The sequence below is a fragment of the Trichosurus vulpecula genome, chromosome 1 (assembly GCF_011100635.1).
Source record: "Trichosurus vulpecula isolate mTriVul1 chromosome 1, mTriVul1.pri, whole genome shotgun sequence".
Lineage (NCBI taxonomy): Eukaryota > Metazoa > Chordata > Mammalia > Diprotodontia > Phalangeridae > Trichosurus > Trichosurus vulpecula.
Window position 1 is genome coordinate 27,609,876 of NC_050573.1, and position 22,587 is coordinate 27,632,462.

Below are 22,587 nucleotides of genomic sequence, written 5' to 3' on the forward strand. Positions count from 1 at the left end.
AATCTGCTTTCAACAATTGCTTGGTGATTTCTAGCATTGACCAAACTATCCAGTTTATTTCCATCTTTAACTGTGTATTTTGATCTTCTGTGTGTTCGTTAGGTGGGGCCATGATAACTGAAGGTGAGCTCCAGAGCCAGGTCCTCGAGGCCATCAACTGTGTCCTTTATGATCAGCTCAAATACAGAGGGAACCGAATGGATTACTACAATGCCCTGAACCTGTATATCCATCAGGTGAGGGAGCGTCTCCTGAATTGGAGAAAAGTCTAACGAGTCAAAGACTTGACTAGCATTGCAGGGCCTCAATTTGGGATGTTTCTCACTTTTATAACCTCATCAGTGGGCCAGGACTCAGACAGTTCCTTACTTTGCAGAGTTGGTGATAGGTTCTAGTGAGCCAGTGTAAGAATGTTGAAGTTTTAAACCAAAAGGCAATCTGATCTCAGGCACTTTAAGTGCATCGAATGGACAGTATTTGGCATTTCAGCCCTCCTGTAAATTCCTGTTGATTGAATGTCTTGGCCTTACCTCTATATAACTTTTTTTAAGTTAAATTTTCTTGCTGCCTTTTGTTTTTACTTCATGGTCACTTCAGAATATAACCACCCCCATCTCCCTGGAACCCTTTGAATAACAAAGCAAAAGAAATAAGCAAAATCTACTCACATAGTGCCTGGTAACACTGTATACACTGTTCTGCACCAGTATTTTCCCCACCTCTCTACCAAAAGAAAGGGCAAGAAGTGGGGGGAGGAAGAAGAATGTTTTGTTCTCTTTTGTTATTAGCTTTGCTTTATGTTCCTTACATTTACATCATTGTAATCATCATGGATATTAATTCTTGTTCTCCTTACTTCACTCCGTATCAGTTGATATGGGTCTTCCCAAGTTTCTCTGAATTCCTTACATTCATCATTTCTTCTGGCACAATAATAATCCATTACATTTATAACATGATTTGTTCATCCATTCCCCAATTGAAAGAAATCTGTTTTGTTTCCAGTGTTTGCCACAACAAAAAGTGTTCCTATGGATATTTGTTATATATGAGACCTTTCTTTCTGTCTTTGACTTTATTGGAACATATACTCAGTAATGGGATTGCTGGGTCAAAGGGTGTAAAGAGGGAAATTTTTGTTGCATATTGTCAAATTGTTTACCAGAACTGCTATAGCAATTCACAACTGTGTCAGTGGTATATTAGTATACCCATTTCCCCAGACCCCCTTCACTGTTGACTCTTTCTGTCTTTATCTTTGCCAATTTGATGGATACAGGATGAAACCTCAGAGTTTTTTGAACTTTTATTTCTTTCTTATTAGTGATTTGGAGCATTTTTTCTTATGGTTGTTGGATTGAATTTAAAAAAAACAACCTTATATCCTTTGGCAACTGTTATTGGGGAGTTTTGTATGTTATTGTCCTAGTTTTATATATTATTGTTGATTCTTCATATATCTTGGATATCAGATTTTTACTAGGTATTTGAGCCAAAGATTTTTTCCCACTGTACAGTTTCTCCTCTTACCAACCGTATTAATTTTGTTTGTTCATAAGTTTTTAAATTTTGTATAATCAAAAATTATCAAAGTTTTCTTATGTGATCTCCCCTAACTCTTCTCATCTAAAGAATTTTCCCCCTGACCGTAGGAAAGGTACAAACTTCCCTTCTCCTCTAATTTTTATTTTTAATGATGTGATCTTTTATAGTTAGGTTAATAGGTCCATTTGGACTTTGTTGTGATAGGTGGTGTAAGATGCTGGTGTAAACCCAATTTATGCCAAACAATTTTCCTATTTTCCCAGCATTTCTTGTCAAATAGCATTTGTTCTTCCTCCCAAGAGTATATTTTTGAGTTCATAGAACACAAGTTCTGGCTTAGAGTGTTCAGTTGCTACCTACCTAGTCTGTCCCACTCATCTGTTTTTCTGTGTGTGTGTTTTTTAAACAATTTCAAATAATTTTGGTGATTATTATGTTATACCGTACTTCAAGATCCAATAAGTACTTTCCTTCCTTCATTACTACTTTTATTTATTTTTTTCCCTTGAAATAATTCTTTAAAAAAAAACCTCTCTAGTTCTCTTATGTCTTGATTTTTTTAATAAATTGATCTCTATTAGGTTATGAGTTGAGGGTTTTTTTTTCTCTTTCAGGTTTTGGGCCGAAGAACAGGAATTCCAATTAGTCTCTCGGTGCTCTATCTAACCATCGCCAGACAGCTAGGAGTCCGACTGGAACCGGTCAATTTCCCTAGTCACTTCTTGCTAAGATGGTGTCAAGGTATTGAAGGGTGAGTTACCTGTTGGGTCAGGATTAGTGCTGAGGACTCACTTCTAGTAGCACGTATTGTCAATAACAACAGTATTAATAATAGCTAACATTTATATATTGCTTACTGTATGTCTGGTTATTCTCTGCAAGGTAGGTGCTACTACTGTTCCGTTGTATAGATGAGCAAACCAAAGCAGGCAGAAGTTCAGTGCCTTGCCCAGGGCCCAGCGGCTGTTAGACGTCTGAGGCTGCATTCGAACTTACATCTCCCCAATTGCAGGCCCAGCACTTTGTCTACTGCACCACCTAGCTGCCCCCAGTAGGACACCACGCTTTTAGTATGAGCCAAAGGGTGCTTAGAAATGGAGTTTCTGTGACTTTTGTAGCATCATCTGCTTCTCCTCCTCCTCTTCCCTCTGTCCATGTGGGGAGTTGTATCCCTATCCTTTTGATCACTTAGACTTCACAAGATATTTGGGGACTTGGGGCCTAGATTTTTGTTCTTCCCTATTTCTTCATTTATTCTATCATTGTCTCTTTCGAAAAACTGGGACAATTAACTCTTTTGTCTCATATAGTTTTCATTCATGATTTCTTGAACTATAGCTCTGGTAAACCAGGCTTTGGTAAGGCCCTTTGGGATTTAAATGGAGCTACGTGACTCTGCCTCTAAACCCAAATTTCTCTGGCTCTCACTGACTGATTAGTAATCGGTCCCTGCCCAAGCCTCACTTGCTCTTTGTTGGGTTTTGATGGCTCAGAGTGAGTGTAAATAGCAGTTGTTTCTATCCTGGACAGAAGCTCTGAGGGTCTTACCTCCCAGACTGATTCTTTTGGGAGGTCAGACTAGGCTGTCTTCTGCCTCAATTCTTACTGCATCTTTAATCACTTTGGCTTTTGCCTCAAACAAATCGAGACCTGGGAAGACCTTGGCCAAGGTCTCCACTGCATCCAGGACTATCTACAGTCATCCTGATCTATGTGCTGCCACTGGACTCCCATGACTCTGGAGGAGAGAGTGAGGCTGGTGACTTTGCACAGCCTGCCTCAATTAAATCCAGTTCATCTGCAAGTCAGGACCTCACCCTGCTGATTGAGATTATGGGTCCTCTTGGAGAACCAAGGATGAAGATCCGAAGCAGAAGTGGCACAAATGTCTTTTCAAATACAATTGTACTTTACGTTTTCCACAAATGCTACACACACCCAGACAAGGTGATCTTAGCCAGTCTCCTCCTTCCCATCCCTCGTGTCCTTCTCATTGTGCTGAGTGGGTCATTGAGGCTCCCTTGAACCGTGGCTTCCCTCTCATGCCCAGCCTGGGCCTGTGTCTCCCTCCTTTGCCCTTGCCTTGCCCATCTCCAAGGAACTAGCCACTGTCCATCACCCTCTTCTCCTCTTTAATGCTTTTTCCTCTAGGTTTTTACAGCACTCCTCTCCTGGTTCTCCTCCTCCCTGTCTGATCACTCCGCAGTTTCCTTTGCTGGATCTTCACCCAGTTGTCGGCCACTAACCAGACATCTTTCCAAAGGCTTCAGCCTGGGCCCTCTTCACTATTTTTCTTGGTGACCTCATCAGCTCTGATGGATTCCATTATCCTCTCTATACAGAGCATCCCCAGATCTGTCTGTCCAACTCTAACTTCTCTCCTGGCCTCCCATCTTGCATCTCCACCTCACTATTCTACAGCTCAAACTGAATGTCTCATAGACATTTTATACTCATCGTGTCCAAAACTGGACTCATTCTGTTTCCCTCAAACCTTCTCCTGTTCTACTTTACCTGTGACCATTGCGGGCACCGCCTTCCTGCCAGGCCCCGGGGTCACAACCCTGGTAGCATACTGGATTCCTCCCTCTGTCACTCCCCCATCCAAGCTGTTGCCAGGTCAGTCGATTTTACTGTCATAACATTTCTCATATGTGTCGCTTCCTCTCTTCTTACACTGCCCCCACCCTGGGGCAGGCCCTTATCTCTCACCCCTGGACTATTGCAGCAGCTACTGCTTGGTGTCCCTACTTCCGTTCTCGCCTGACTCTGGGCCACCCTCTCCTTAGCTGTCAGATTGCTTTTCCTGTATGTTTTATATGACTTCATATGTCTAATCAATATCTCATTACTTGCCTTCTAAAAAGGTGGGGAAGGGGAGAGAGGGAGAGAATTTGGAAGTCAAAATTTTGAAAAGTGAATGTTAAAAAAATTTTAGATGTAATTAGAAAGTATTTAATAAGTAAAAATATTTTTTTAAAAAATATTAATATATTTAAAAATATATTTTTTAAAAATTGATTTTCCTAAAGTACAGATCTGACCATGTCATCCCCCTCCCCACCACATACATCCCATTCATAAAGTCCAGTGTCTCCCTGTTGTCACCAGGATCAAATCTAAATTCCTCTGTTTGACTTTTAAAGCCCTTCATTACCAGCCCCCTCCAACCTGCCTAGTTTTCTTATACTATATTCTCCTTCATGTGTTCTGGGATCTCATGGCACTGACCTCTTTGCTGTTCCTTGAGCAGGACACCCCTCCCCCACCCCCCGAAGTTTTATACATTTTTCCTGGCCGTCCCTCATGCTGGAACACTCTCCTTCCTCATCTCCCTCTCCTGGCTTCCTTCAAGTCTCCTCCAAAGCCCCACCTTCTGCATGAAGCCTTTTCCAGGCCTCCTGAATCTTAGTATTTTCCCAATGAAACTGTCTTCACCATATCTTGTCTTTTTTGTACATCATTATTATATTTGGCCTTTCCCACTGAACCGTGAGCTCCTGAAGGGCAAGGATTGTTTTTTGCCTTACTTTATGTCCTCAGCATAGTGCCTGGAACATAGTAGGTGCTTCTTAAATGCTTGTTGACTTAACTTTATCATTAAGTATTTTTTCTACCAGATTTTGCATCTCCCTTAATTATGTTTCCATCATTCACATGAGACAAAGAAATGTCACTATTTTTGTTTTCAAAAAATTTTAAAAATCTTGATAATCATCTATATTTTTTCCTTTCTACTACCCTTTAATTTCTGCCTGGTTCCAAATAAATTCCTTTTCTGTTCCACACATCTTACCTGTTATAATCCAAAGCTAGTTAGAGACTTCATAGTGTATATAAGAAGACCTGACTCTTGATCCTAATACAGAAATCCACAGACATTTATTTTATCCAGCTAGATCTAGAAAAATTCGTTATCAAAAAGACATTCTTTTGCCATCAGGAAGAGTCACTCGAGTGCCTTGGAAAGAAGATTGAATTTGCATTCTAGTGCTGGCTCCGTCATCTCTCCCTGAGAGCCACATAGGACTTTGGAAACATCCCTGGTCAGGCTCGTGGAGACGGTGTCCAGATCAGATGAAACCACAAATGCCAGTGGCCAGGCGGGACTGCCCAAGACCATGGGACCGTTAGGAAAGAGGCATTCCCTACCTGTGAGGTCCCAAAGCGCCATCACTGATCATCACCCAGTGAGAGAGCCCTCGTCTCTTGGGGTAGAAAAGCAACTGTTAAAAACATCTGTTGGCAGACTTAGACAGCAGGATGTACTTTTGTTCAGTCATGTCAATTCTGACAGTAGTCTTGGTTGTTGATGTAATTTGGAGACATTTTCTTCTTTGTAAGATTGTCCTCCAGTTGGGTCAGGAATCTCGTTCTGCTTGTTCCAGTAAATTGGGTGTCAGCTAAACTGAAAGGAAGGCCCTTGCATAGCTCAGGGGAACACCAACGGCTTCTTGTTGAGCAGAGGTCTCTCTAAACTGGAGGAATTTGTTGGCTTTGTAACTTTGCCTGCTGTTCCTTCATGTCGATTCACAGCAGCCCGAGAAGGCTGCAGAGGGTAAACACAAGGTCACCAGTTTTAAACAGTGGCATTCTAAGTGAAAATAGGGCGTTTGGCCTCAGGCATTTGGGGAGCCTGCTAAAAAATGGTAAGTATGAAAATGTACAGTTCCAACCTGAGTTTGGGCTCTGTGGGCTTTTTTTACTAGGAGCCAAGATATTTTTGACTACATCTACATCGATGCCTTTGGGAGAGGAAAGCAGCTGACGGTGAAAGAATGTGAATATCTGATTGGCCACCACGTGACCGAGGAGTTCTACGGGGTTGTTAGCTCTAAGAAGGTATTGCAGCGAATGGTGGGAAACCTCTTAAGCCTGGGAAAGCGGTGAGTCCTGGGTGTCTGACTTGGGTCTGCCTAATGTCACTCTTCAGATGGTTCCAAGAAGCTTCTCTAGCGCTGCAGAAACCCTTATCCAAGGGCATATCTAACCCGTCCCACCCACAGGGGACTCTAGAGGGGCGAGACAGACAAAGACACGGATGGCCCTTTAGGTCTCCATTTCTCCCTCCCACAGGTGGGCCACGAGAAGCCGTCCCTCTGTACTCTTAGAGCTGAAAGAACAATCTACTTTGAGTTGATAAACAGATTAAAACTGAGAGAATGCCGAGGAGGGAGGGATGCTAGACACCGACCTTGTTCTGGAGGCACGATGGGTTCTTTTACGTTATTGCTCCGTCATCTTTGAACTGACATTGAAGTGTTTCCATCTGTCTTATGTTTCCGTGTGTCTTAGTATTACTGTAATGTCAGCATTTGTTAAAAAAAAAAGCCGCTTAACCAATAATTGACCCAAACACGAGCTAAATGTCCGACAGAAACTCTTAAATGTTTCCAGGTTTAAAATTTAATTCCAGTGCTTACAATGTTCAAGGCTATGTGCTTGGCTCTGGGGTACAGAGGCAAAAATGGGGTGTTCCCTGCCCTCCAGGAGCTTGCACTCAATCTGAGGGAATCATGGCATCTACAGAAATGTGTAGAATACGAGGGAGATCGAGGTCAGAGAGAGTTCAGACCACTGAGAGGATCCCAGAAGGCATTGCAAAGTGGGCAGCACTTGACCTGATCCTTAAAGAAAGACCATAGCTCTAGGTGTTGGGAGAGAGGAAAAGAGGCCTTCCTCAGAGGGACTGTGTGTACGGATATTGGGTCCTCCAGACCAGGTGCTCTTAACCTGGAGTCCGGGAACTTGTTTTTGGTTTCTTTTTAAAAAGTATTTTGAAAAATAAAAGACTTTGAGCAAATAAACTATTTTGACTATTTATAAATACCCAAATTAACTATAAAGGACGTATAGAGGAAGATGCTGTCCACACGCAGAGAAAGAATTGATAAAAAGAAGCACGTATAGAATAATTTTACATGTATACACCAATTTCTGTCTAATAGTAGCCATATCTAGGGGTAGGGGTGGGGGGAGGGAAGCAAAAAAAAGGAAATTTACATAGTAATTTTGTTGTATATTTGAAGGAAATAGCAAGTCCTGCCTAGTAGATTCGCAGTTTCATGTGCAATCATCCTTTTTATTGTACTATGTTATGGAAATGCTTGTTTTATTCCATAAATTAAAAATAAAATAAAAACCAAAAAAAGCATTTTGATAACTGCATTTCCACATAGTTAGTTTCCTTTGTATTTTATGCATTACAAATGTGATGCTGAGCAGGAGCCGATAGGCTTCCCCAGACTGACTGCCCAAGGGGTCTTCAGCCCCTCCATGGAAGGTGAAGCTGCCCTGCTGTGGGGGCTGGGGAGCCACTGAAGGGTTTTGAAGGATAGAGTTGCGTGGTCAGAGCTGGGCCATCTTAGGAAAACTATCAGTAGTGGCAGCTTTAACGGAGGGGTGGAGATAGGAGAGGCTGATCTAGGAGTCTAGTGAGGAGGTGTTGAGAGTGACAGGTGTCTCAGTCAGAGGGATAAAACTACAAAGACATGGGAAGATAAAAGTATGTCAAATTACTTCAGGGATTTCAAAGGGGAAGTAGATGTTTTGCTTTTGAAAGGGCTTGATTGTAGGGAGTTTTTCCCAAAGAGAGAAATTTGGAAAATGTGATGCTCTTTAATAATGGTTTTCTTCTGTTAGCCATATTCGACTGTTAGCCCTGAACAGGCATGAGATGTCCCTTTTCAGGTTCCTCTTCCTTTTCATGCCTACTGTGTGCCCCAGAGCACTGTGCTAGGCCCCAGGGAAGATACCAAGACTCCTGGGGCTCAGGAGTCCCAGAAGTCTCGGTATCTTCCCTGGGGCCAACAGCCTTGCCAAGGATCCATGACACACAACAACACAAACGTTTGGGTTTCTCCCCATCCCCAAATGAGGTGCCAGGTTTGTTTGCTTTGTGTCTTTCCCCCATCTAAAGCAGGGAACCATTTGTTGGACAGATCCTCTGAAATGAACCATTAGAACCTAGGGTTTTTTTTTTAATATTTATAAAAAGAAACTGATGCCTGGTAGCCTCCACCTTAGAACACAACTGAATGCCTTAGAAAATGGAAACATTGACTTCATTTTTAAACACCAGATAGAGGCAAGAAAGCAAATGCAAAAATTAAAAGATACTTTTTGGTGTGTCTTCTTCTCTTACTGGTAGGGAAAGCACGGATCAGTCTTACCAGCTCTTAAGGGACTCCTTGGATCTGTATCTGGCCATGTATCCAGACCATGTACAGCATCTCTTGCTCCAGGCCAGGCTCTACTTCCATTTGGGAATTTGGCCAGAAAAGGTAATGGGCTCTAATGGCCTGTAGTAAGATGGGGTGAAGGGGCTCTCACTGGGGAAGTGTGGCTGCAGCCATCTTGTTGAAGTAGCCAATGAGGTGAGCCAGAGCAGAAATGTCAGGGACTCTGCACTGAAGTGAGGTGCCTTATTGAGAATGTAAAGAGAGAACATATGCCTAGTTTTGTGTCTTAGTGTTATTGTGTCAGTATTTGTAACAGATACCACCTAACCAATCATTGACCCAAATGTGGGCTCAGTGTCCAACAGAAATTCCCAAATGTTCATCTTTTATATCTTAATCCAGTGTTCCCAACTTTTGTTTGGTGCGTCTACCCCTTGGCTTTCAGTAAACCTTCCTATACCCCCTATTTAATACAAAAGGAAATAATATTCTAGAGTTTATCATGCATATACACATTAGGAATGAAATAGATTCAATTATTTAAAAAAACCTTTATTTGATAAATAACATTTGTGATGTTTAAAAAGTTCAAGAGAGAATTTCCGGGTGATGTAATCATTTTATTAATGATGCATTTTAAGAGGGTGGTCATTTGGCCCTCTCTCTCTCTTAGACCAAAGACAATCATGGTGCCAGGTTCATAGCTCATATGCCCATGTTCCCCAACTCTGATTGGTTGACAATTAGTGAGAGAATGAGTATTTCAGTGAGTCTAGTCTATATTACAATAAGGGAGTAACATCTTTCATACCCAGACCTCCCTCAGCCTTGGGCAATCTGTTCAAAGAATTTATCCATACCTAAAGTTAACCCAATCTCATTATCAGGAATGTCCTTCAAAAGACTGAACCTTTGAAATTAGGGCTTTAGAAAAAGGAGCAAAATCTGGATCTCCGCAAATCATTGGTTATTAATCATCCATTTCTCTCACATCATAAAGTTGTTAAGTTTTTATCAGAACACAGTTGGCTCTAGTTTGTCCTCAGCCAGCAGGCTTGTTCTTGGTATAGTTTTTGGAAGAGAAGTCGGCATGTCCTGGGCAGCCTCTCATTTGTTTCTTGCTTTGGATTTGCTTGAGAACAGAACTAAGAGTCCCGATTCTCAGAGATGATTCACAGATTGAGCATGCTCAGTAGGAGTGAGACATGCTGCAAGGGTACCCACATTGTGGCATGGATTGATTGGAGTTTCTGGCTGTTGCAGGGATCTTTCTTTCACTTTGTCATTCAGTAATTTTTCCTAGCTCATTATGAGAAGGCCTTTGTACCCAAGCCTCATTGGTTTGGTTTTGGTCATCAGAGTTAGGGAGAGGAGTTGAAGCCCACAACACTGTAGTCGTAGGGTAGGGGGAGGGGAGGAAGGCAGTCACCATGCGGATAGAAAGGAAGGGGAAAGAGCAGAAGCAGCACTGAGGAAGACACGGCAGGATTGTGTGGTGGATTGGAGCCTGACAGGGAGAATGCTGAGGTTTCTAAGTGTGAGTCAATAAGCCTTTTGTAGTTTACTGCTTTGAAACAGCTAGAAGACAGGTGGCACCACTAACAAAAATAAGGTGGTTGGGCAGGGGAGCCAGGCAGCAGCAGGGCAGAGACCTGAGCACAGAGCAGGGAGCACCATCCCAAGGGAGGATGGGCGGCCTGCCTAGGAGGAGGGGGCGCTACCAGCAAACTCTAGATGGTCATTTACCAGGAGAGTTCTAAGGACATTCTGTGTCAGAGATGATTTAGACTCGGAGGCCTCTTTGGAGTCTGAGGCAGCAGGGGCAAAGGCAATGAGCAGAGAGCTGGGCATGTACACAGTGGTAGAGCTACCCCCAGCTAGGATGGAGCACCGAGGGGAGGGCCCGCAGAATAGACAGGCCAAAGACTCACGCTGGCTAGAGGAAAAGAATCACTTGTGTTTATATCACACCCTAAGGTTTGCAAAGTGCTGGACAAATAGCCTCCCATTTAGGTGGGTGCTCTTATTATCCCCACTTTACAGATGAGAAAACAGAGGCAGACATAGGTGAGGTGACTTGCCCAGGGTCCCACAGCTAGGACGTGTCTGAGGCTGGATTTGAACTCAAATCTTCCTGTCTCCAAATCCAGTATGCCATACTCTCCATGCCCTGGCTGCCCAGAGGAGAACCAGGAAAGTCTCTTATCACAAGAAGCAAGTGACCAAATTCTTGATTTTCAGAGATCGTTCTCATCCTAAGGTTATGTTCTGTTTCAGGAACTCTAATAAAACTGCCCCCTATGACCAGCCTAGCTCAGTGATGCACATGGAAGGCTTAGCCACCTTTATCTGCATTTTGTGTGTATAGGTCTCCTGTGTGACCACGATTCTTAGATCCTAACAAGACTCGGTGACTGGCAGGGGAAAAGATTGCCAAGTTCATTTCTCCTCAAAATCCTTGTTTTTCTCACATGACATTTTAAGCAAGCTGGACCTCCTAATCTCACAAGGGAACACAATGTACTGGGAAACTCCAAGGAGTAGCTCTCAGTGACAGATGACATTCTCCCCAGTGCTCACTTACACAGAAATTTCTGTAATGAGGATGGTCAGGATAGCCCATACATAACTACTGGGCTGATGTGGGAGTCTGGTAGTTCTTACAGTACGGTGTCCAGAGTGGAAACTGATGTTCCCACTGTCCCTGCGCCCCTCCAATCAGATCATGCACCCTGTTAGAGCCTCGAGTTGCAAAGTGCTGGTATAGCTGTTCTGTTTCCCGATTCCTTTGTGTGGTGATTTCCTTTCGCATACTTAAAAAAAAGGTTCTAACTAGATGCAGACATATCCTTTGAGCTGTCAGAGACTTTGGAGAACATGTAGTCCAAAGCTTTGATTTTACAGATGGGGAAACTAAGGCCCAGAGAGGTACACTGACTTAATTACTTTCACGCAGCTAGTTCATTGCCAGCAGACTAATTCTTAATCCAGTGTTCTCTCCAGTGCACCATGCTACCTACAAATAATTCCCTAAACTCTCACTGTGAATGGGCTAAATATCAAAACCCTCTCAGATCCTCGAGAACCTGGTTGCTTCATTATAAACAAGCCTCCTAGCCCATACTAAGGGCAGGTACGGGGCACGGTGCTGGGCCTGGAATCAGGAAGACTTATCCACAAGATCTGACCTCAGATACATATTAGCTGTGTGACCCTGGGCAAGTCACTTTACTTTGCCTCAGTTTCCTCATCTGTAAAATGAGCTAGAGAAGGAAATGGCAAACCACTTTAGGATCTTTGCCAAGAAAACCCCAAATGGGGTCACAAAGAGTGGGACACAACAGTGCATTTAAAGTAAAAGCTGTAAGACAGACGAGCAGCTTGGGCAAGACCAGCCAAGTCTGGAATTCCGGGGGTTTGACGGCAGCTCGCCCTCCTTATTTGCCAGGTGTCCCTTGTCAGTAAAAGTACAACTGAGAAGCTTAATTCCTGCCTTTCTTTGGCTGTTGAAGGTGCTAGACATCCTGCAGCACATCCAGACCTTGGACCCCTCCCAGCACGGGGCAGTTGGCTACTTGGTACAGCACACCTTGGAGCACATTGAGCGAAAGAAGGAGGAGATTGGGCTGGAGGTGAAGCATCGTTCTGAAGAGAAGCACCGTGACGTTTGCTACTCCATCGGGCTCATCATGAAACATAAGAGGTGAGCGAGTACATCAACTGTGCTCCAGGGCCTCTCCTGTGGCAACTCCCACCAGAGACTGACCAGGGCTTTCTCTTGGATATCCCGGGTCCTTAGGGTCGCCCAAGTGCCCAGAGGGCATAGCAGCTGAGCACTGGAGGGGAGAATCGCCCACCCTGCATTCCCTGAAGGGGTCATGGGGTGTCCTGGAGGGGGCAAATGGGCAAAGTGTCTGCTGCCCTTGATTACACACACACACACACACACACACACACACACACACACACACACACACACACACACACACACACACCACCAGCACCGCCACTGCCACCACCACCACCAGACACACTCCACACACGCTCATACCCACACACACCACAAACGCACACACGCACACACACCACACACATACTCTCTCTCCCTCCCTCTCACTCTCCCCCCTCCACAGAGGAGACTAGATTATCTCTTCCACCCATTTCTACTTTTCTGCTCAGGGTTTCCTGGCATTTTAGTAAGAACAGGCAAAGAGACTGGGCCTGAGATTTCTTTGGTATAAAGCAGGGTGGGGGACCTGCAGCCTCAAGGCCACATGTGGCCTTCTAGGTCCTCAGGTGCGGCCTTTTGACTGAGTCCAAGTTTTACAGAACAAATCCTTTAATTAAGGGGATTTGTTCTGTGAAGTTTGGATTCAGTCAAAGGGCTGCACTTGAAGACCTAGAGGGCCACATGTGGCCTTGAGGCCACAGGTTCTCCACCCCTGATATAAAGCTATGGTGTCACATTCAAATACAAACTGATCCTGGAGCAGCAGATTGACTTAGGAAACCACAAATTAGCATCTCTGTTGTATCTTCTTTATTTTGTTAAATATTTTCCTCTGATTCAGGCCACATTAGGAGTTTTGCAGGCCCCATCTCTGGTGTAGAAAACTCCCCGCAAGAAGAAACACCCACCTCCAGTGCAGCTTATAATCTTAGAGCTGCCCAGAGCTGTGGGAATGAAGCGACATGCCCAGGGTCACACAGCCAGTGAGTGTCAAAGGCAAGGCTTCCCCCGCCCCATTACCTGCTCAGCGGCCTGTCCCTGTCTTCTTGTAGAAGGACAGGTGGGGTCAGGCCAGCCTGGAGCTAACAAAAGCTCAGCATTGGTGATTGCCTAATTAGCAGTTTCATATTGACCACCCCACGTTGTCTGCTTTAAAAATAAATTTACGTTGCTTTGTACCTTTCCCAGTCTATTTCTGTCTCTCCTCCTCCCTGACATTGTCTTAAGGAGAGACCATCATCCCAGAGCCAAGCCTTAATGATGTAAGCAAGTGTCCTCTGGTGTCTAGTGTTAAGCAGTGAAGCCTGCTTTCCTTCGTTAGGGGCAGTTAACAAGAATGCTTCCTTTCACTTTTACAATCCTGCCTTAGAATTCCTCAAAGACTCTTTGCTAGCCGCTCTCCTTCTGCGCCTCCTGCCAGTTCTGTCTCTGGCTTCCTCCTATGCTCAGAATGGGGTCTTCAAGTTCAGGGTAAAGTTCATTGATCAATCTTGTATTTCTCCAGATGATGTCATGGGTTCCTTTTCCCCAAGACTTTTTTCTTTGCTTTTAAAAAATTTTTGACTTATCAATGAGAGGGCTTTTTTTTTTTTTTTTTTTTGCCAAAACAAGTAAAATGATAATACGTGGAGAGGGAGAGGATTTATATAGAGCAAGAAAGGCAGTGCTGGAATCCTGCTCCACACAGGAGACAGAAAGGTAGGGAATTTGCAAGACCAAGCCGTGGGCAGGGCTGCCATTATTCCTACCTTCCTCTCTTCCCACAAGGCCTGTTCTTTTTGACCGCCGGCTGTCCTCCTTTCTTTAGGTACGGCTATAACTGTGTGATCTATGGCTGGGACCCAACCTGCATGATGGGGCACGAGTGGATCAGAAACATGAATGTCCACAGCCTGCCTCATGGCCACCATCAGCCCTTCTATAACGTCCTAGTGGAAGATGGGTCTTGTAGGTATGCAGCCCAAGGTGAGGCAGCAGTGGGGAACTGTGTGTTTGTTGATGCTCGTGACTCCTGAATGTATTCATCACCATTGGTTAACCTTTCCTCACGTATACAGGATGTCTCTATAGTGAACCACTTTTATGGCTTGTTATTACTGTCCTAGGAGCCTTCAACTTGGCTCAAAATGAACCACCCTCTGAATAATAAAATGGTACATGGGAACAAGCATCATGAAGTGCTGGTTCTTCACGAGGCCCACAAAGAAAGGAAGAAGCATCATAGGACCCTGCAGGAGCTCAATCCACTAGGCAGCCTGCAGATAGCTGTGTAGACACCAGCTAAAGACTGATCTCAGGGGGAAGGAGAGGCCTTTTGCAAAAGGTGGGGTCTGAGCCAAGCCTTGAAGGAGGCCTTCGGGGCAGAGGTGAAGAAGGAGAGGATTCCAGGCCTAAGGGACAGCCGGTGAAAAGACAGAGTTGGGCTAGAAAAGCCAGAAGGCCACCGTGGCTCAGTCCTAGAGTTGGTGGAAAGGAGTAAGGTGTGAGAGGCCCAGAAGGGATGAAGGGCTTGAAAAGCCAAGCAGGATTTTATATTTGATCCTGCAGAGAACACAGATAACATGGTCAGAGCCACACTTATGAAGACCACTTTGGCAGCCAAGGTGAAGGATGGCCTGGAGTGAGAGATCGAAGGCAGGGAGACCCATGAGGACTCTGGAAGAGAACTCTTTGAGATCATTTTATCCAAATCCAGTGGATTGCTTTGTTTTCCAGCAGGCAGTGATCCTGCTCGAAATACTCACTTATTTCCTTGTACCCTAGACTTAGCTGTAATTCAGACCACAGTGGTAAACATTTCTGTACTTTAAATTTTTACATTAACTTTAAAGCAAAGCCTTATTTAGAAGAAATGGAAAGGATTTTGTTTTGGGGGGATTTTTTGTCCACGATCTAATTTCCTGGGCTTGAGTTTCCCCATCTCAAAAATAAATAAAATAGCTGTGCAAGAGAAAGCACTACAGGTTTAAATTTTTTAAATCCCTGTATCACTTATCCCCTTAAACATAGGAATGGGGGCCAGTGATGTTCCAAGAGAAGTAACTGTGTCATCAAAGCAACAGGCAAAAATAAAACTTTTTGTTAAAGGAAGCTATCAAGCACCAGCTGTTGGCATCAGCTTGTCTTGCTCTCAAGGCCTGTCATTCACCATAAGTATCTCAGTTATTACCTTTGCTGCTTCAGTGGATCCATGAGCTCTTCAGTGAGATGCCATCCACACCTTCTCACCATGACCCCCTCTAAAGCCTCCTTCTCTGGACACTGAATGCCACTCATCATTTAAGGTTCTTGATACATGACCAGCGCACCTCCTTCTCTGGTCCTCTTAATGTGAGGACCAGGTTTTGTCGACTCTTATTAAAGGTCATTTACAGTATTTCTAGGACAGCTTAAGTAGCACGGTGGATAGAGCACCAAGCCTGAAGTCAGGAAGACACATCTTCCTGAGTTCAAATATGGCCTCAGACACTAGCCGTGTGACCCTGGGCAAGTCACTTAACCCTGTTTGCCTCAGTTTCCTCATCCGTAAAATGAGCTGGAGAAGGAAATAGCAAAACCACTCCAATATCTTTGCCAAGAAAACCCCAAATGGAGACACAACTGAAAAACAACACATGTATTTCTAGGCTTGTTTAGTTAAAATTTATTTCTGTATCAAATGTCCTTCTCTGATTGAATTTTCCTGCATGGCTCTAATAGTCTTATTACTATGAATATGTTAAAAGCTTTGCAAATCTTAAATCCTTACCCAAATGCTATTAGCCTTTATGATTATGATTAATAGCTCAACCCTGCAAGATCTATGATTTTCTCAGTGAGGGCACCCTGACCTCTTATTAAATCATTCGTATGAGTCACTTTGGCCAAATGACTTTGATCACCGCGTGTCAAATTGTTCAGTAATGAGCTTTTCTGAACTGGTGACAGATCCGCATGAAAACTTGTCTCGTTCAGTAGGATGTAGCGTGGTTTGTACTCTGCTGCCTCAGCTTTTTAGAACCCAGGGCCACCCTCCTAATAATGAGGATCTACATAGGGCATTAGTGAAGGGTTGCCATTAATAGGGACTTCAGCCAGTCCCTGCATCTCCTACTGAGTTAGACAATGGATGAATTTTAAATACATTAATTTTTAAAATACATTAGTATGGCATAGTATCTGTGTAATTAAATAAGAGACCTGATCAAAATGAGAACCTTTTAAGCAGCTAAATGTGAAGCTTTTGCCAGCAGAGGGCACATTTTGCTTCTTTTACAATTTCATAGCCTGTTAGGCCTGTGAGAGACCTTAGAGATAATGTGTTCCAACTTCTTCTGTAGATAAGGATGAAGGACAAGCAACAACAAGAATAGAAAAGGAAACTGAGGCCCAGGACAGCCATCTGAGAGCAGTCTTCCATTTCTACTCCATCCAGACTCCTAATTTTTTTAGATCTCCTGAAACACAGATAATTCTGTTATATCTTGAAGGTTCTCCAGTCTTCCAAAAACCTAGTTCTTGTGTGGCTCCCAGAATTCTGCCTTGCTTTTCTTCCATGTGTCAGAGCTTCTGGGAAGGAGTCAAAAAGCCAGATGGGCTTTTTAAGTGCAGGACGGCATTTCTCAAGGTTTTCTGGGCATTCGCAAGTCCACATTTGAAATGCTTTGGCATAATATACTGTTATGCGTTCTTTCCTTGTCTTTCCCTTCCCCCAAATAAATATTTTAGGAAGCTTCCTCTTTTCAGTGGTCTAATTCCTCATTAGGTCAATATTTACTTCCCCCTATGATTTCCAGTCCCTAGGGATTTGGGGTCATCGTGACCAGCCAGCTTCATTGTCTCAGGCACAAGACTGTGCCCCTTCCAGTTTCCTTAGTACTGCTACTCCTTGCCCTGCCAGGCTACTTACCAGGCGAGGGGCTTGAGCTGGGAAGTGCCCAGCAGTAGTGGGGTAGGAGCCCCCTTGGGAGCCCTTCTGTGCCCCTTTGCTGCTCTCACCCAAACAGTTGCCTCTCTTCACGTTTGTCCCAATTTCCAGGGCATTGTCCATGTTGCCATCCAGCCAAGCTGTCTGTAAACAGCGTCATAAATAAGGTGACTTTGTTTACCCACCACACCTCAACTGCTTCCAGGAGGTACACAGCCAGCCAGCACGTGAAGGAGGCCAAAGCTATAAATTCGTGGCTGAATTGCTGGAGAGAAACTAGAAATAAAGTCTGTTGGGATAAATTAACCACCTGAATTAACTTTGCTTTAAACTGTCTGCCTGCTGTGAACAGAAGCGGCCTCTCTGTGGAAGGCGGGTGTAGATAGGACTCCTGATTTCCTTCCCCTTCCTATCATTCTGGCTCCCCTTTCTAAATCTGGAAAGCAAAGAATACAAGCACAGCACGGGCCCTGGCTTGACCTCCCCCTGGTCCGGTTACATCATCCTGAGCACTCCCGAGGGGCTGCTCGCTTCTGAGTCCTTGCTCATTGGTTCCTCTTGATCTTGTTTACAGAGAGCCCTCCAAAGAAGGGATGTTTCCTTGGCCATCAGAAGCTTGGGTTTTGTCAAAGACATTGGTGCTTCCAGAGACTTGTTATTGTCTAGCATCACCACAGGTTCTGTCCTTGGAAAGAGAGAATCCATGGATCCTTTCTTTAATTCTGCGGCTTTGCTTTGAGGAGCATTTAGTCAGGCTTTTTAAGAAATACTTCTTTTCTTCTGGATTGGAAACTTGAGTTTTCTTCTTGAAGAGGAAGCTGAGGCTTTCCACTGGAGGCCGGCTGAAAAGCCAGCGGTGTATTGAGGGAGCCTCATGATACATCTTTTAAAACCAAAACATTTTCATTTAAAAAGACATTGAGTCCTTATATGAGAGAACTTTGGCTCTCTCAGTCTGGGTGAGTAATTAGAACATGGGAAAATTAGAGCCGCGGTTCTCCTGAGACAAAACAGAGGCTGACCCTGGCTGTTTATAGGATCAGCACCTTGGAACCTCTCTGGCTCAACCCCCTTATTTTACAGATAAGGAAACTGAGGCACAGGGCCATTAAGTGACTTTGGCCAAGGTGGCACAGGCAGTGTGTAGCCTCTCACTTCAGAACAAGTGTTGTTTCCACTGTATGTGATGGCTGTCTTGAAGCATTTCTGGGAGCTGTGGGAGAAGTGGCCAGGACAGAGCAGCAGCACTCGGAGAGCAGACTGGCCTGGGAGGCAGGTTTGAGTTCTCCCAGACTTACCCTCTTGGCAGCCTCAGTTTCCTCTGCTGTCTGATTCGGGTAATGATGTTTCTATTACAGAGCTCATAGATTTGCCGTGAGTAAATGGCTCTGCAAACCTTCAGGCACTATGCAGCGTTGTTATTAATAGTATTCTGTAAGGAAAAGCTGCCTAATAGTCAGCTCTCCAAAGTGAAAGAGTCTGCCTCAGGAGGCTGTGACTTCTGGTACAATCTGGAGTCTTCCAAGCCAGCCCCCAGCCTTCCTTCACCTTCGCCACTGAGGCCCAGACAGGTCCGAGTCACTGCAGACTGAAGATCCAACCAGTGTCCTCTGGCTCCAAATGGGGCACACGAACCACTGAGGCAAACACCTCTTATGTATGCATAGTGTGGCCTCGATGCCCTCTGTGAGCTCTCGTGAGCTTGTCCTTCTTTAGGGAAGCACAAAGTTCTCCAGAGGAGCTGCTATGGAAAGGTCTGCTTTGATTGCCAATGTTGATTTGCCTCTCTTCTTCCAACAGAAAATCTGGAATATAACATGGAGCCTCAAGAAATCTCTCACCCTGATGTTGGTCGCTATTTTTCAGAGTTTACTGGAACTCATTATGTAGCCAACACAGAGCTGGAAATCCGGTACCCAGAGGATTCGGAGTTTGTATGTGAAACAGTGCAGAGTATTTACAGTCCCAAGAAAGAGGACAAGGAGTGAGGGTGGACAGTGGACGGTGGCTGAGCGCATGCGCCTCTGCCGCAGCGGCTGCTCTCTCCTCCGAGGACTGGCTTCTGGGAGCACATTGGTGCTTGGGCTCCTTCTCCAACCAGGAATTGCACTTCTTAACCAATGATCTTGGCTACCTTCTAAGTTAAATAGTCCTACTGCGTGCTAGCTCTCCGAGACGAAGATGACGTCCCTGCCTCCAACACAAGCGTGATCATTTGGAAGGCAGGATGGTCGGTCGGTGACGTGGCTTGTCCTGGGGAGACGATTTCTTAGAAATTATTGTTCTCAAGGTCTTATGGTCAGCACTACATTTAGGCTCCTAACCGTTTTTTTAAATCTTGTGCTTAATGTAGTTTGTGTCTATGAGGATTTAATTTTTTGAACAAGAAGGGGTTCTATGTGTTTATAAGAATTTTCTAAATCTAATTTCCCTTGGAGTTGGTGCAATTGTAAGTCAAATTTGTCTTATTTATCCACAAGTTTAATTAAACATTTGGAAGTTATCTTGTAAGTGATCCCAGGAATGTGGCTGGAAAGTACTTGGGTCTCTCTTTCCAGAGACCTCAGTGAGTTTAGCAGCCGTCTGAACTTTCTTCCTGATCTGTGAAACACAGGCAATGGGAAGTGTCTTCTCCAGCTCATGAGGAGTTGTGCCCATTTTCCTGCTCTCAGTTCCTTCTCCTAGCTCGTGGGTTCCTGTCCTTACCCCTACAGCAGTTGCTGTAGTCCATTCCTATCACAGTAAGCTATTTCAAGAACATTCATGAGAGAAATCTGCTCTGAGTTTTTCTATATGAACTCAATACTGTTGCCTTTAAACTGTTTAAATTCGGTAAATGAGACTGCTCTTCCCCCAGGAAGTGATCGTTGCCAAGGGCTCAGTTCAGTAATCGCTCACTTTCCCCAGCATGGACGAGTGTCCGTCTGCTGCTTAAAGACCAGTTGGGTTCCTTCTCATGACACCTAACCCCCCAAGACCTAAAAAAGGCAGTTGCTGACCTGTCTCACTTTTGACCAGAACAGCCTGCCAGAGAAGGAAAAGGAAATGAGCTGTCTCATACCCCTTAGTAAGTACCTAGGGCCAGAAAAGCGTCGGGACAAGCAAACTATAATTAAGTGGCTTGGGGAAAGTCTGGAATAGTAAACCAGTAGTCTGCTGTTGTCTTCTTCAAGATTTACTTAGCTTTGGAATGTGGAGGCGCCAAACATTTACACAGCTTTGTCACTTATTTGATAGACCCCTGTGCTTTGAAAAGCTTGGCAACCCTCAGATGAGTTAATGCCATCTTTAAGGGGAGTGGGTGCTGCTGCTGGAGTCAGCGTCTAATCCTTGTGCCTGTAAGCTTAAGGCATTACAATTTCCGTAGTGAAAATAAGGCTCTGGGGGAGGGGGAGGTGCGCTGCCCACTCCTCCACATTCTGGCTGTTGACTTGCATGCACTATTTCTCAGTGTGTTGATGAATATTTTATGTTTACACAGTAAAACCCTGGGGACCACAGCAGCCCTGGGGAAGGCCACCGGAGACCACAAGATACTAAATGAAGGCCACGTAGCATTAGACAACCTCACGGAGACCATGGCCACGCAGCTCCCACCAGCTCCAAAGGGGGCTCTGGCCACTCTCCATATCCCTCTTGTGTCCAGACTAAAGGCAGGTCACTTGGACTGGAGTTTGAAAGTGTGAAAGTCAATAATCTTCCAGGGAGACTCTTTTGAAAAGCCTGTCCTGCTTAAGAGGGAGCACTTGACAATGACATCTTATAGAAGTAAAGATCAGAATATGGTTGCTTTTGACTTTGCTGAGACAATTGTAAATATGTATTTAGACTGTTTTTAAATGTGCTCCTTAAGTGACCCTTCATTTGGTTCCAGGAAGTTGTCCTTTGGGCACTTTATATTTTTCTAAAAGTCTGTTTTGGACCCAATATGCCAATAAATCGTAAGTTTTCTCTTTAAAAGTTGCCAAAACCTTTGTCCACTTTAAAGCAGCCTGTTACATTAATCTGTAAATAGAACCTTTACAGTGTTAACAAATGTTAAATGTTTAGGCATATTTTCATCCCTTTTCCCCAAGTGAATACAAACATTTGAATTTTGAGATGTAATTAACAAATGGCTAATTTCATCCAGACTGTCAACAAAGGTGACCTACCAAATTTCACATGCCTACAACCTAGAAGTGACATGAGTAAAATACCTCACCTTTTCTGGCCTAAAAATGGCCCCCAAAAATGTATTCTGTACTAAACTCTGTATAACACTGGAGACAAGTGGGGTAACTTTGCATGTCTGATTTCACTGAAGGATTAATATTTACAAGCCTGTGACTAATCATTCGGAATAAATGTTTGTAATGCAAAATTTTACAGCTTTTTAATTATCACATCGGGTGGGTGGATGTCATAAAATAAGTGGTAGAAAGAGTAAGGCTTTGGTGTTCAGGCACATTTAACTCATTGCAGTAACTTGGTCAGTGACTCTTGTGTTCCAGACAAGCTCCCAGGCAGCCGCCCTTAAGGCAGCAAGACTTGGATGGGAGAAAGTCAATCTTGTTGTTCTGATCAGCGTGTAAGTTGTAATTCGGTTTAATTCTGTCTCCCTTGCCTGTGTGATTGGTTCTTTCTCTCGGGTCTTCAAAGACAGAGGCATTTTATTTAGAAAGTACTGTCTATCAATCATTGTTACATTTTTCAATGTCTCCATAAATCTGTGTGCTTGCAGGGACAGGCACTTCCAATTCTGGATTGTCTCACTTTCACAGTATTAATAAAATTGTGTCAGCATTTGTAGGCTCTTCTCTATATCCCCAGACCCTTTGATCCCTAACATTAAGTCATTTAAGGTGAATAAAGGTAGAAGGTTGAAGGCCTGCCTTCCACATTTCTTAAATGTCTTTATTACAGCCACAAGACAATATTTTGAAATTATTAAGATTGAATTAACTCCTGATGTGAATTTCCTGTTTGTTCCTGTGTTTAAGAAGCAAAGATGGGGGGGGGGGTACACACCAAATGAAAAGCCCTCCCCACCCAAAAAAATGGTCCCCAGTATATTTCAGTGTATTTGCCCTATTTTTAGATGACTTTTTCCCTAGGTACTCTCATGCATCATCTAGCCAGTTTCTTCCCTGGTTGTAGGACTCGTCAAACCATGGGGGGTAGGGGTGAAGGATGGGGGGAGTGGGGTGTGTAAGTGCTGAGAGCTGAGATCTTGAGAAGGAAAT

General features: G+C 44.1%; 1 protein-coding gene across 1 annotated transcript in view; it reads left to right on the forward strand.

Moving 5' to 3' along the window:
* FBXO21 (F-box protein 21) overlaps positions 1–22,147 on the forward strand; it is a 45,002-nt gene extending 22,855 nt beyond the window's left edge. Inside the window, exons 6-12 of the mRNA XM_036741058.1 lie at positions 103–236; positions 2,160–2,296; positions 6,255–6,431; positions 8,696–8,828; positions 12,239–12,429; positions 14,264–14,421; positions 19,163–22,147. Coding sequence (XP_036596953.1) covers positions 103–236; positions 2,160–2,296; positions 6,255–6,431; positions 8,696–8,828; positions 12,239–12,429; positions 14,264–14,421; positions 19,163–19,350 — 1,118 coding nt within the window. The 3' untranslated portion in view covers positions 19,351–22,147. The remainder of the gene's footprint in view (positions 1–102; positions 237–2,159; positions 2,297–6,254; positions 6,432–8,695; positions 8,829–12,238; positions 12,430–14,263; positions 14,422–19,162) is intronic.
* Positions 22,148–22,587: the final 440 nt, after the last annotated feature.